The sequence below is a fragment of the Plecotus auritus genome, assembly GCF_963455305.1.
Source record: "Plecotus auritus genome assembly, chromosome: 5".
Taxonomy (NCBI): Eukaryota; Metazoa; Chordata; class Mammalia; order Chiroptera; family Vespertilionidae; genus Plecotus; species Plecotus auritus.
Genome location: NC_137776.1, coordinates 33,723,682 through 33,738,983, shown reverse-complemented (window position 1 = coordinate 33,738,983; position 15,302 = coordinate 33,723,682). Strand labels below are relative to the sequence as shown.

The window sequence follows — 15,302 nt, the reverse complement described above, 5'->3', positions numbered from 1 at the left end:
CTAGTTTATAGACCCATTTGAGCCTGTCCACAGTCACTTGGGGGTCCATGGACCCCAGGTCTAGACACTGGCATAAAGGAAAAGGAGACTGCAGCCCTCACTCATGGGGGAGCCATGCAGCATGAGAGTTTCACTGCAAGTCTCGCCAGCACCCGGCTCATTCCGCAGGAAAAGGGGCATTTGGGCACACCCACAGGCCTCAGGGTCCACAGATCAAGACAGGCCAGCCGGTCAAGAAGTCACCTTTCCTCACATCCCTGGCCTTCCCACAAATGGCACCCCTGTGAGGGGAGTGCAGGACAGACCGAGCTCCCCAGGAGTTGGTGGAAGCACCCTCCTCCCCGACCTCTTAGTCTAGCCACTTGTGATCCCTGGTCCCCATCTCAGTGTCTGGCACACTTAGGCATTACAAATGATGAGGAAGGAAGGAAGGAATTAATGAATAATTGAAGAGAAGTTTTCTATTTCACCTAACCTTGCCTTCCCTGATCAGAATGTTTACATCTAACATGTTTACCTGCATTTTCATTTAAGAGTTTATGCTTCTCATATTTAAACAAAAATCTCTGTCCTGTAATAGAAGAGTTGAACCTATTCAAATGGGTTATGATAACAAATGTTTGAAATTAATTCATCATTGACTTTAGGCATTTTCTTTCTTTTTAAAAATTTAATGTTTTTAATTGATTTTTAGAAAGAGAGGGAGAGAGATAGAGAGATAGAAACATCGATGACAGAGAAACATCGATCAGCTGCCTCCTGCACACCCTCCACTGGAGATTGAGCCCGCAACCTGGGCATGTGCCCTGACAGGGAATTGAACCAGAGACCTCTTGGTTCATGGGTCGACGCTAAACCACTGAGCAACACCAGCCAGGCTTGGGGTTTTCTTTTGGATGCTACCCTGCAATTCCCTGGTTTTTCCTTTCCTGTCTATTCGTATACAAGTCAAGTGTTTTTTCTCTTTTCCCCCAAGTAACTGCAATGTTATTGTACTGGTGTTTACCTTCAGTTAAAAAAGAAAGGAAAAGAAAGAAAATATATATCTAAACTTACATATATTTTTTTAAAAAAATTGATTTTAGAGAGAAACGTTGATTTGTTGTTCTACTTATTTATGCATTCATTGGTTGATTTTTTTTTAAATGAGGTTTATTCTCTTTATTAAAAATATTTTTAAAAATATATTTTTATTGATTTCAGAGAGGAAGGGAGAGGGAGAGAGAGATAGAAACATCAATGATGAGAGAATCATTGAACGGCTGCCTCCTGCATGCCCCATACTGGGGATCAAGCCCAAAACCTGGGCATGTGCCCTTGACCGGAATGGAACCCGGGACCCTTCAGTACGCAGGCTGACACTCTATCCACTGAGCCAAACTGGCTAGGGCCATTGGTTGATTCTTGTGCAAGCTAGGTTTGTCTCCCTTAACCTTTCCAGCAACCTGGGAGGTAACCTCACCCAGGCCTGATGAGCATCTCTGGACGTGGAGCCTGGGAATCTATTTTAGAAACAAGATGTCCAGGCTGGGGTACACCACTGAAACGGATCCTGTGCACCCTAACTTTAAAGACCAGGGTCAGTGTGGATGCGGAACTTGCTCATGGCCTCGCCAGCCCTGACGGGTCTCCCCACGCGCGAGGGTACAGCCGCAGAGAGAAGGCAGGTGAGTAGGAAGAGGAGGAGGAAGAGTGTGGGCAGGCTCTCACCGACGTTCCGGGTGAATCCGGCGGTGGATTCCGCCAACACCTCACTCCTCCGCCGATTGCTGGAGGTTGTGGGATCTTACAAGTTTTTAGTTACCGATTCTCTCTTCTACAATGACAAATCCCAGTACAGGTAGATTGAAGATGTTTTTAAACCTCCCGCCCGGTAGGGAATTTAAAACTGGAAGTGCCACCTAGTGGCGGCCATGAGAAATTACCGCGTCCCTACACTGAACTAGAACCAAGCTGGATGGTTAAGTAATTGAAGTTGAAATTTGCCTAGGGAGTAGAACTTCAATGATGATGATGATGATGATGATGATGATGATGATGATGATGATGATGATGATGATGATGATGATGATGATGATGATGATGATGATTAATAATAATAATAATAATAATAATGTGATATATGTGTTAATTAACTAGATTGGGGGACTCCTTTCACAATGTATACATATATTGAATCACCACAAGGTATACTTGAAATATTTTATAATTTTAAATATCAATTATACCTCAATAATGCTTACATTTAAAAAGAAAAATAAATTGACTCATTAATGTCAAAAATCATAGACTTTCAAGGTTGAAAGGGGTTTTAAAGAACACCTACTGCAACCGTCCCATTTTATGTATAGGGATGGTCTCTCTCGCCTATGAGGACAGTGCTCTCAACGTCATAGATCGTGACCTGAAGAAAGACCTCTGTTAAGAAGGAATCATCAAAGGGGAGTCAGACAGGAGCTCAAACATTTACCTTCACCAAATGTGCTTTCCTGAAGCCTTCCTGGGCTGACCCTGGCAGTTCCACTTCATCAGTAGTTTGGAGCGCCTTCTTCTGGATATCCCCGGTTTGTCAGTGACTTTCTTAAAATTTGCTTCAAAGACTGAATAAAATTATGCCCACAGAATGTGCTCATGTATTCATTCATTCATTCAGCAAATGTTTGTGGATGACACCCTGTGCCAGGCACTTTGCCTCATGCTGGAGATTCAAGGAACACACCCGATCCAGTTCTTGGGCTCAGAGTATTCACATAAATTCACACCAACTGTAATAAATGTCCAAGATGAAAAAACAGGGCAATGATAACATATTAGAAGGCACCTGACCTAGGCGTTCAGGGAAGGCTTCCCGTAGGAGGTGGCCTGCTCCTGAAATAGAAGTTTGGAATTAAATAAAATGTCAGGCAGCAGGGCCTGATGTGTAGAGGGTGGAGTCTTCATCCAGTCAAACATGCTAGGCACCCTTTGCAGATTTCTGGAACTCTGTATCTGCTTCTCTCGCTTCCTCTGTGCAGTCAGTTCCTGCTGTCTTAGCTGCCCCACACTCCACTTTCTGTGAGATTGCTGGGCTCTGCTTGGATTTCTCTACATGGTGCCCAGTCTGGATTTTGCCTCAGGCGGAAAGCCTGGGAGAGGGTTGGACTCGCCTCATTTTCTTCCCTTTTCTCCTGGTCTGCCAGTTAGCCAGCGCCAGTGGGAATTTTGTCCAGTTGTGTAATTTCTGGCTGGAACATGTAGGAAGGTCACCTCTAAGGACAGGAAGCAGAAGATTTTTTTAAATTTATTTATTGATTGATTTGAGAGAGGAAGGAAGAGGGGGGGGGGATCCATTTGTTGTTCCACTTACGCATTTATTAGCTCATTTTTATATGTGCCCTGACCTGGGGTGACCCTGCAACCTTGGTGTGTGGGGACAATGCTCTAACCAACTGAGCACCCAGCTAGGGCCCTTTAATTGTTTTTAACATTTTAAAATCAAACAGCTTTAAAGCAACAGAAAAGTTGCAAGACTAGTACAAAGATCCCTTCCATATCCTCCAGCAGGAGACTCTATTCCCGTTTCCCCAGTCGTCCCAGTGACATCATGTAGGGCAAAGGTTCCAGCTCAGGACCGAACACCGAACACCGTGCCTTGTGTCTTGCCCTCTGGTCACTTTCCATCTGAGTCATCCCCTCAGTCTCTCCTTGACTTCCAGGGTTTCACGTTTTGAAGAGCATAGGCCAATCATTTTGTAGCCTGTCGCCTAATTTGGATTTGTCCAATGCTTCCTCATGATCAGACACAGGTAATGCACATCATAAATGCTGTGCTAATATAATATTGTACATCAACGGTAATTGAACAATTAAAAAAAACAAAAACAAAAAATTCCACAAATGCTGTGTTCTCTCCTTTGCAACCTGTTTCTCTCTGTCCCATGACTGGTCCTCTTGATGAAGATGGTACGTGCACTGAAAAACTTCTTTTCTTCCCTTTGTATTCAATAAGTGCTTGGTGGGGAGATACCTCAAGATCATGTAAAATTCTGTTCCTCACCCCTTTCACCCACTAATTTTAGCAGGCCTTAGTGTTTTTTGCTAGAATGGAATTAATTCTTACCATGGTGTCTGCCAGTGATGTTCTAATGTCACCACTCCTACAGGTGCTAGCTGGCATTCTTCTGTGAGAAATAGCTTTCCGTTCTCACGTCATTTATTCATTCATTTATATCAGTATAAACTCTTATTTTATTTAATGGATTACAATCTGTTACTATCATTAATTCTTTTGATGCTCAAATTATCCCAGGTTTGGCTGATGGTAGCCCCTTTAAATTAGCTTTTCTTTTTATTAATTGCCCTGACATTTTGGGGGCACTTCCTGATTCTCTGGCATTAAGAACATTCCAGGTCCATCCATATTCCCTTTTCTCCATCTGTCCAAGGAGCCTTGTTCCCTTTAGTGGAGGTGGTGTTCAGTAACCAAGACCTAGATGGGGGGGTGTGGTCATTGTCACCGGTGTGGTGTGTTCCCAGGCCCTTACAGTGGGCATAGCTAGGAAATGTGTATAAACAAACACAGAAACACACAGACACACACTCAGATTTACATCTACATTTATTTCTATATCAATATATGCAAATCGTGATTGCAGAGCAATACTTCCCATGCCAACCCAATACCACAGGGTCATTCTTGCTCTCCCCTTTCCAGGTTGTACCTCCTTTCCAACAGTGAGAAACCTGGTTCCCATTGCCCTCAACATGTTTGCTTACTTGCTCATTGTTCCCTCTACAACCACTTTCCCAACCCCTTCACCCATGAGCCCCTGATACTCAGGGCACCTTCCCCCATTCAAAATCCCCAACCCCAGGCCAGCGACTTCACATGGGCCTGCCTGTGGCTTTTTGACCATAGAAGGAAGAATGGCAATAATTAATATTTAATAAAAGGAAAGGAGAAGAGGATGAAATTATTTTATTTTTAATAGTTAATTATATTAATCATCCTAGCCCCTTTATTGAGTAATACTTATTCAGTGATTTGAAACGCCACCATGTCATATACTAAAGTGTGATGTGTACATTAAGGTCTGTTTTGGAGGTTTGCTATTTCAAGAATCATTTAAAAGTGAAAGACATTATTGTTCAGTTAGTCAATTTCTCTTCTGTTAAAAAGTAGTGAGAGATGAGTGGGAGGTCCAGGGCAAGCTGAAGACCATGAGCTCCTTTTCAGACCTATTGAATTTGGGGTGACAATGGAATCTTGCAAGAGGTGAGAAGACCAGGACCTGTACCCCCAGGTAACACCCATATAGCCCAAGCCCTGGCTGTCCCCTCAAATCAGCCTTGAGTCTGGGGCGGCTGGGTAAAGGGTCCTTGGGGTCTCTGGCCCTCAACTTTCTCTCCTGTTCCTTAGCCTAGAGTGGGCTGAGATGTAGCAAAGCAGAGCTACCACCAGATGGCAGCTCACCAGACAGGGCTGCCACCCACATTACATTGGGCCTGGAGACGTGTCCTACACTCCCGGGAAGATCGTCCCCTTTGGCATTAACATTTATTAGTTATTATGATTGTTCATTGATCCCCACCACGTGTCAGGCCCTTGCTGGTCTCTTCCGGACTTCAGTTCTTGAGGCTAAGGGAACCTCATGGGGTAGGGAGTCATTACCTTCCCAGATGAGGACCTGAGGCTCAGAGCTGTCTAGTGACTTGCCTGAGGCACACAGCTAGCAGGCCATAAAGCCGGTCTAATCCCCAAGCCTGTGTGCCCTCTCCACCCACCATGCACTGCTTGCTCCCAGGAATTAAACTTCCACGTTGAAGGTGTTTTTCGGGAGCCATGGGCAAAAAAGCCATGTCCCTATGGTAAAGGAGGGCGGGGGACTTTAGAGTCTTAATGACTGGGTTCTTAATTCTTTAACACCCTGCCAAGATTGGGGGACTGCAACTTAGTGTTTGGGTGCCTGACTCCATCACCAGCTGAGGATGAAAATGGAGCAGGAGACAAAGGGGGACAGTGAGATCTTGGGAAGCTGGCATAGACCCTGAATGGAGGGGTCTACTGAGGATGGGGTGCCTGGTGCACCACCACCATTTCCTAGACTCTGCAATTACAAGATGTCCAATCTGATAAATTGCTTCCTTTTCCGGATCCTCAGCTTCCTTATCTATAAAATGGGATGACAATTATCTGGCTATTGCAGCTTGGAAGGACAGAAGATTATGTATTAAAAGTACAACTACGAATTGGTGTCAGTGCTGGGAAGAGAGCGTCATGGGCATGAAGGGAAAGGGCAGCTATGAGAAGCATCTCCAAGAAAACTGACTCATCCTAAAGGGGTGCTGAGGTTTCTTCCACTTAGTAATGTGCATTCAAGTGTCCTCCATGTCTTTTTATGGCTTGATAGCTCATTTCTTTTTATTGTTGAACTAGAGGCCCGGTATAAGACATTCGTGCACTGGGTGGGGGGCAGGGGCATCCCTCAGCCCAGCCTGCGCCCTTTCGCAGCCGGGGAGCCATCAGTCGGACATCCTTAGCGCTGCTGTGGAGGCAGGCCACTGTGCTCGCCAGCCTTCAGCCCAGCTTGTGGCTGAGCAGCGCTCTCCCTGTGGGAGCGCACTGACCACCAGGGGGCAGCTCTTGTTTTGAGTGTCTGCTCCCTGGTGGTCAGTGTGCATCATAGCAACCGGTCGTTCCATCATTCAGTCGATTTGCATATTACCCTTTTATTATATAAGACTAGAGGCCCGATGCACGAAAATTTGTGCAAAGGCCTTCCTTCCCCCAGCTGCTGGCACCAGCTTCCCTCCAGCACCTGGGACCTGGGCTGCTTCCCTCCTCCAGCCGCCCACAGGCACCTGGGACCCAGGCTGGCTTCCCTTGGGCCCTGGCTTCATCAGGAAGGATGTCCGGAATGACATCGGGAAGACATCCGGTCTAATTAGCATATTACCCTTTATTATAGATAATATCTCATTGTATGGATGTTCCAACCACAGTTTATCTAATGAGCACATTTAAAATCAGGAAAGAAGCCCTCCTTTAGAAAGGGGGACAAAATGTATTTGGGGGAGAAGAGGCAGAAGGAAGGTGTGTAGATGGTAGGGGGGGCGGGAATTGAGCAGAACGTGGCATTGCCAAGGGGAGGGAGGCAGTGGTGGAAGGGAGAGGGGCTGCGTAAAGCAGGGCAGCAGCAGTAGGTACTTATTTGGAGCCCTGGGCCTCTAGGTCCTGGGAGAGAAGATGGAGGCATAACAGGTGCAGAGTAGTCAACATCTATGTCATTTCATGTTGACCTGTATCTTGAGGAATTTCCTGTCTGGCTCATGGTGGGTTTCAAAGCACCCACTACCCCTTCCTGGCAGCTGCAGTCTGGAAAAGCTCACCACCAAGCATTTCCTTGGAGGCCAGGGGCTCAAAGCCTGGACATTTAGCACCTTTGTGGCCAAACTGGTAGACTGCCGGTTGCCATGGGTGCTAAGGCAAATTCACAAGCGGAGAGCCTGACACCACTGAATCCCCAGGGCCAGGGCAGCTGTGGAAGGAGGGGGAGGTTATTTCCCTCACCCTCAGTTCTGAAACTCTTAGATCCCAGGATTGAATAGGGCCTGAAAGGCCATCTGCTCTACCCTTAGTGTGCCTCTGGGATCTCCTTGGTCAATCCCCCAACAGGTGGCCTTCCGGCCTCTGCTTGCTCACCTGCACCATCTGAGCCAGCCACTCCAGTTTTAGGCAGCTCAAATGATCAAGAAACTTTTCTTAAACCTAAAGCTGAGGCACATATTCAGAATTAGCGACAGCAAGGGAGCCTGGCAATGAGTGGGCTGGGACCTCAGCCAGAGTGCCAGGACCTGGGGCGTGGAGGGCACTGCAAATGGGAGAACAAGGACAGACCTGAGGAAACAGAGCCAGCCCCTGGAGACCCCCAGAAAGCCCGTGTTCGGCAGGGCCAGGCCAGCCCGGTGACAGACGGAGGTAGCCTTTGCAGGACTGTCAGCACCTTCCAGGAACCATCCTGAGTGGGGTCTGGGGGGAACAGGATGAGGCGAAGGCTGAGCCGGGCCACTGGCTCTTAGAGCATCAATGTGAGTAGTCCTCTTGTCAGTGACAGGAAGAAGACCTACTGGCCAAGGGACAGCTGATGGATCAGGTCTCCTGCCCTTGGGTAAATCATTCAGGTAGCCACAGATCCCGGATGGAGACTTGCATTCCCTCCACAGTGCTTCTCCCAGCACAGCCAGCTGTGGACTGATAAAATGCCTTGTTCACCAGCATGGTGTTCCACATATTACTTTTAATGAAGAAACTAATTTCACAGCGAATCAAGTGAAGCAATGGACTTGCAATCATGTAATTCTCAGGGTTTAGCACAGGTCCCATGACACAGAGCAGCTGGTAAAAGACTGGAATGGCCCACTGGAGACGGTCTCCTGAAAGGGCAGGTCCTGCCTTAAAGGTTGCAGTGTCCGTTTTGCATGAATCTCTCTCCTCAACCACAATTCCTGGCCCAGGAACCAGGTGTAAAATGGAGTTCTGCTCTCGAGGAGGTCTTGGTTTTTAAAGGAGGAATGCTTCTGCCAGGGGACAGAATAATGGATTGCAAATTAAGTCTCACCAGGCCATTTGGGGCTCTTCAGGACACTGACTGGGGAGCATTAGGAGGGGAAACCTGGGCACAAGTTCCCTCACAATAAGGGTAGGAAGGACCATAGCTGAAACCCAGAGAATCCGCTAGAAACAGCAAATATGAATGAAAAACTGTAACGAAGGCTGCACAATTCAGACCCTTTAGGAGTAAAGGTGTAAATCAACCATGTCAAATAAAGAATGCTGACCCGCTGAAGTCCTGGCTGAGGGCCCAGCAAATACAGCGAGGAAGTGGACAAAGAAGTTATAAAACACCAGCTCCAGCCTCATGAATTAGATCGCACATCCTTCCTCGATGTACAGGGCAGCTCCTCCTGGAGGTGCTACACGCACACAATTTTCTTTGCTCAGTATTTCATGCAAGTTTTGCTGGAAGCTAATTTACCCTTTAATCTTTATTTATTTAATTAATTTTTTTTAAAAAAAAACATTTTATTGATTTTTTTAGAGAGGAAGGGAGAGGGATAGAGAGTTAGAAACATCAATGAGAAACATTGATCAGCTGCCTCCTGCACACCTCCTACTAGGTACATGCCCTTGACCAGAATCGAACCTGGGACCCTTCAGTCCGCAGGCCAATGCTCTATCCACTAAGCCAAACTGGTTAGGGCTACCCTTTAATCTTTAGGTGTCATTATTATTCTACATTCTGTTTAGATGAGACTGTGACTGAGGAATCAACGTAGCCCAGAGGTCCACAGATTGTTGAGCTTTGCACTTCCTGTTTGGGGAGAGGATAAGAACATACTGCAATTAATTCTATCTTGGGCAGAAAAAGAGTTGCTTCTGTGGTATTATTAAAGTTCAAATATGTGTAGAAGGGTGTGCATAGATGCTGAGTGGCTACAGGGGAGGACTATACCAATTACTAAGCTCTTTCCTCTGAGCCTCACCTGTTTTTGGGATACTGGGCATAGAACTGGGCAAATATCCTGCTTTGCCAGCTGGCATACCTTAGGTTTCTCCAGCAGGGTGCCCATGAGGGAAGACTCGATGCTGGAGGGAGAGAAGGGCCGTGCTCCTGCTCCCATCAGCAGGATTCCAGCCCCGTTTCTTTGCCTCTGCAGCAGCAATCTGTTCCCACAGCCAAGCCCGACTGCCATGTCTGAGCTCAGAACCAGCTGCATTCGCACCCAGACACCAGCACCAGGTGGGCAGCATCCACGCTCAGAGGCAGCACTTCTGGATTTGCTGCCTCCTTCGTTTTTTAGTGTTTTCTTTTTGCCCTGTTACTCAGTAAACAATCCTATCATATTATAAACATAAGTTGCAAAGTTTCTGCCTCCTATTTGGACCATGACTGATACACGTAGCAAGGAAAATTCTATCTACTGAAACAGGGCCTCAAGACTGTATTGTTGCCAAGGCCGGTTTGGCTCAGTGGATAGAGCGTCGGCCTGCGGACTGAAGGGTCCCAGGTTCGATTCCGGTCAAGGGTATGTGACTTGGTTGCGGGCACATCCCCAGTGGGAGGTGTGCAGGAGGCAGCTGATCGATGTTTCTCTCTCATCGATGTTTCTGGCTCTCTGTCCCTCTTCCTTCCTCTCTGTAAAAAAATCAATAAAATATATTAAAAAAAAAAAAAAAAAAAGACTGTATTGTTTTAAATCCTTTAGACACAATAACTGAGGCTCTGCAAGTTTCATTTTCTCTTGGTGTTTCCCATGGGCACTGGGCATCCGTACACTCCATATGTCCATCTTTGGGCTAAGCTACTGAATCTAAATCAACATTCCAAGCCTAGGCTGGGAGTGATTTCTCACTTCAAAATCTATTTCCTGCCCTAGCCGGTTTGGCTAAGTGGATAGAGCAGTGGTCGGCAAACTGCGGCTCTCAAGCCACATGCGGCTCTTTGGCCCCTTGAGTGTGGCTCTTCCACAAAATACCACATGCGGGCGCGCACGTACAGTGCGATTGAAACTTCGTGGCCCATGTGCATAAGTCGGTTTTCGGCTCTCAAAAGAAATTTCAATCGTTGTACTGTTGATATTTGGCTCTGTTGACTAATGAGTTTGCCGACCACTGGGATAGAGTGTTGGCCTGTGGACTGAAGGGTTCCAGGTTCGGTTCTGGTCGGGGGCGCATGCCTGGATTGCGGGCTTGATCCCCAGTGGGGGGAATGCAGGAGGCAGCCAATCAATGCTTCTCTCTCATCATTGATGTTTCTATATATCTCTCCCTCTCCCTTCCTCTCTGAAATCAATAAAAATATATATTAAAAAAATCTAATTCCTTGAACTTCCTTCCATTCCAATATTTCTTACCAAAAATTGAGAATTAAAACTAACCACATTTTATTATTACAAATGTAAATTGTGTTTTGGCAATGATTAATACCAATGAGAGAATATTTTAATAATATAGTTATGATATTGACACTATCTGCACCATCCACATACTCTGTTCTGGGATGCACTTAAAACAAAGACCTGTGCACAGATTACCCATTTCCCTTGTATTGAAGAGGCCACACCCAGTTCTTGCTGATACTTTCCATTTATTACTGCAGTAGACAATTGCTCTGAAAGTGCAACACTAGATCCCTCCTGCCACGGCCTCTGCTCCTCCGCTGGCAGATCCTTGGAAATTCATTCCTAGAGCACTGCGGACCATAAGCTTCTCTCTGGGTAGAAACTTATTGCCGCGGCCAATGTCACAAGGAAAACACATACACACACAGAAATAGAAAGACAAAATGAGAAGAGAACAGGAGAGGAGTAGGGGCCAGTTTCAAATGGCAAACTTAGCAGAGGGGTCTTGGGAAAACAGCCCGCCTGTGCAAAGTGGAAAGAGACTTCCCATATCCCAGCAACAGCGTCTACATTTGTTAGGTGCACCCTTCCCCGTGTCTCTAGAACAGATGAAACCGTAACCACGCGTGTCACGTCTCAGCACAGCAGAGGCCTATGGAGTCAGAAGTGAAAAGACCTCTCAAGTCAGGCTGGAGAATGGGTGATTTGGATAAAGCGACTCTTCAAGCTCTCATTTGAAGCTGTTAGGCAGAGTATCTGGAGCACTCTGTGGGTAAGATGCTGCCTAACAAATAACTCTGGTTTGACCTAGCATAGGGTCAGCCTATTTTTGATGGAAAAAAGTTAAATTTCAAAAGTGGAAGGGAGACATGAGCAGCTCTGGAAAACATAAGAGAGTAAAAGATCTGAACAATGAGACAAAAAAAAAAAAAGCAACATGAATATGGACAATACACCTAAGCACTGGGCGTGACAAATCCCTCACTCAAGAACACTTTGCGCACACGCACCCACACAATAGTCAGGTAGATGCCCAAAGGAGGGCAAATCCAAATGTCTGCTCTCTTTGGAATAACCATGGCAATTCTGAGTTTACGCAGAAGTAAAGACCTCCCTGGGTCTACACAGACCTCAGAAGGCAGCCTTTGCTCCCCATTTTAGCCATGTTGCTCCTATGTTTGTTTGCCTGAGCCCTTCACAATGGTCCGGGCACTAGAATTTATTCTTCACATTCCTGGAGTTTAAATCATTGCTAGATCTTATCCGATCTAACTTCACCTATAACGGAAGCACCTCCCTTTGGCCCCTGTACTCCTCTGTTCTTTTAGGAAAAAAATCCCCAAACAGTGGCAATTAGAGGGTGTTTAGGAGTTGAAAAGTAGGAGAGTAATATAAATACAATAAGGAAATGCCTGTTACTCTCCTATGACTTCTCTGAGACCAGGTAGCTAAGGACCCCTGGTCTACAAGGATAGGTTTTAGGAGAGACCTTAATTTAAGGTACTTCGATCTCTGCTCACAAGAGCCTAGTAAGACAGTGCTCCTTGGAGGTTGCTGTACGATTGGTACTCAGTACTTATTTCAATCCTAGGTGCTTCTCAGCCTCTCTGACTGCAGTCCTTCTGAGTCAGATGACCCAGCTTCTCTGATGCATGCCCGATCATTTCTAAAGCATGCCTGCAGTAGCCTAACATATACCAGGTGACGAGGACTGAAAGCAGGTCTCCAACCACTGCAGACAGGCACAGCCTTGCAAAGAAAGCCATCTATCATGGTCACCTTTTCTTCAGTTGTCCCAATTTCAGGATCACGGAACTTACCATACTAAGTATTAATACCTGGCAAAAACCAGCTTTTGCTTCCCTTCCTCAATGAGAGGTGTGCAAGAACCCACAGAAACAGGCTGCACACACAGGCCCTGACCATCTGGGGAAATGGTTTCAACACTGCCTTCAGCTCCAAATAGAATCCTGCTCCTAACAAACCGGATGCCACTCCAGTTTAATTTTCAGTCACCTTTTGAGCCGCCTCAGGGGACGTAGAGTAGCCACCTGGATTACAGTTCTAAGTGCAGCAGTGCCTAAGAGGAAAGAGTCCCACACGAGTGAAGACAGAGGGCATAAGGCAGGAGACCATGCAAAATCAGTAACACATTTTTAGAAGGTGGTGGGCTTGGGGGAAGAGGGGAGCAAAATAAACAAAACGTCCCAATAATTTAATGGCAAAGCTAGAAGAGCATTTACAGCTATCCCGGGACCTCCAACAAAAAGTGTTTCCTGGATGCACAGACATTCGTAATACTGACAAGTCTCAGTGGACAGCTCTGGCTGGTACACGTGGTTGCGACACCCTTTGTACAGTAGAGAGGAGCATGACAGAGGGCCTGTGAGGCATCTGGACAGCACACAGCAAAACGAAAGGCTAGACTTCCCCCCACAGAAACCCATTTAAAAAAAAGTGTGTCTATTACAAAGTCACGTTTGCCATCTTTCCACTTTTATAAAGTCAGCGATGCTGGAGGGTGTCTAGCAGAATCCATCCTCCAGGAATGAGTGCAAAAGGGACGTCCCTTCAGTAAGCAGATGGAAGGACCAGCTGGAGACCTCCCATCCATTTCGGACAAACACACACATACTTAAGGAAAAGGGTTATTGCCAGCTTGTGTACGTTCACAATGTGATTTTTGTATTTCGAAAGCTTGAATTGTCCCTGAAAGAAAAAATGGAGAAAATAGAGCATTCAATACACTGATCATCTATAGGCAACACACACACACACACACACACACACACACACACACACACACACACAAGGGAGACCTGAACTAAGCAGCTCTGGGGCCCTCATGACCATGACACAGTCCAGGACCCTCCTTCCTACTAATCTAATGCCGGCACAGCAACTGGCCTCCCAAGTTCCTTCATACACTCCAGCTCAACTGTGCAATAGCAAATGATTAGAAACCACCCAAATGCATATCAACAGGGGGACTTATTAATATTAATGTAATGGCACATTCATACAATGGGACACTGTGTAGCTTAGAAAACACAAGGAAGCTCCCTACTAATATGGAAAGATCTCCAAGAGAAGTGGATAAGTTAGGATGCAGGACAGTGTGTGCACACAGTATGCTACCTTTTATGAAAGCGGGGATGGGGGAACTAAGGTCATAGTTCACATTCGCTTGTATATACATAAAGCAACTCTGTAAGGCTCCATAAGAAACCAACAGCAGTGGTGACCTGGGCAGGGGAAGGGAAACAGTGAAAACTGGGCAGAAGAGTGGGAGGGAGACCTCTCTTTTTCTTAGACACACACATACTTAAAAAAAAAAAATCGAACATATGATTGTATTATGTATTTAAAAAAAATATCAACCAACCCGCCAACCAAACAACCCTCCCCAGGTTCAAAACTTATAGCAACTTAAAAGGGATATTCCAAGAGGTGAAACTTAGCTATAATTCTTGAAAGAGAAGCATGTATGTGTGTGACAGACAGACTGTAAGATGTGTCCTGTTAGTTGCCTTCGATTGTCTGCAGACCAGTTTGGTCATCCACTAGTACCCACCCTGTTCCCATTAGAAATCCAATGACATCTCAGCAGTTCACATTGCCATTTGAATCTGGAAACGTAAGGGCTGGAAGGGACACTCAAGATCACCTTACCTTACCTACTGCTGTGGCCCAGTGCTTAAGATTTAAATTTGTATGAAATTTTGAAACATTAACCTGATTTTAAAGTCATTATTTCCCTTTAATTTTAATGAACATTCTAGAAATTTTGGCTTTAACAGGCTGTCTTAAAATGATTACAACTGATTGGGCATAGGGCAAGGGTTCAGATGAAAGAATATGCTCGGCCCAACCAGGCAGCAGTTTTCTCCCGCTATCAGCGGATGGGTTCTCCCAGTGCTGGGGCAGGCTGACTGTGACTAATAGCCCTCACTACACAAAGAGCGTGACTGCAGACAGTACACAGATGGATGGGAAACTGGAACTGGTGTGGGCCAACTCTGTCTAGGAAGAGATTGATGTTATCTCAAAAACCCACTGGTGTTTTTTAACTGACATGCATGACCATGTAGCTCATTTATCAATGGCTACTGAGCACTTCAACGATTTCTGTCTAAGGAGTAGAAGGTTTAACACAAAGAGAACTTAATGGGGTGACCAACTATTTTAAAAGGCCTTTTAAAAGGACAGACCCTGCCCTAGCTGGTTTGGCTCAGTGGATAGAGTGTTGGCCTGTGGACTGAAGGGTCCTGGGTTCGATTCCAGTCAAGGGCACATTCCCAGGTTGCAGGCTTGATCCCCAGTGGGGGCCATGCAGAAGGCAGCCGATCAATGATTCTCTCTCATCATTGATGTTTCTATCTCTTTCCCTCTCCCTTCCTCACTGAAATCAATAAAAATGT

The 15,302-nt window shown here is 46.0% G+C and overlaps 1 protein-coding gene across 4 annotated transcripts in view; it reads right to left on the bottom strand.

Annotated features, from left to right (window-relative positions):
* Positions 1-11,717: 11,717 nt before the first annotated feature.
* Positions 11,718-15,302, bottom strand: part of EIF4E2 (eukaryotic translation initiation factor 4E family member 2) — a 29,636-nt gene continuing 26,051 nt past the window's right edge. For all 4 annotated transcript variants that reach the window (XM_080667725.1, XM_080667721.1, XM_080667722.1 and 1 more), the window contains one exon: positions 11,718-13,590. In XM_080667725.1, coding sequence (XP_080523851.1) covers positions 13,551-13,590 — 40 coding nt within the window. In that variant the 3' untranslated portion in view covers positions 11,718-13,550. The remainder of the gene's footprint in view (positions 13,591-15,302) is intronic.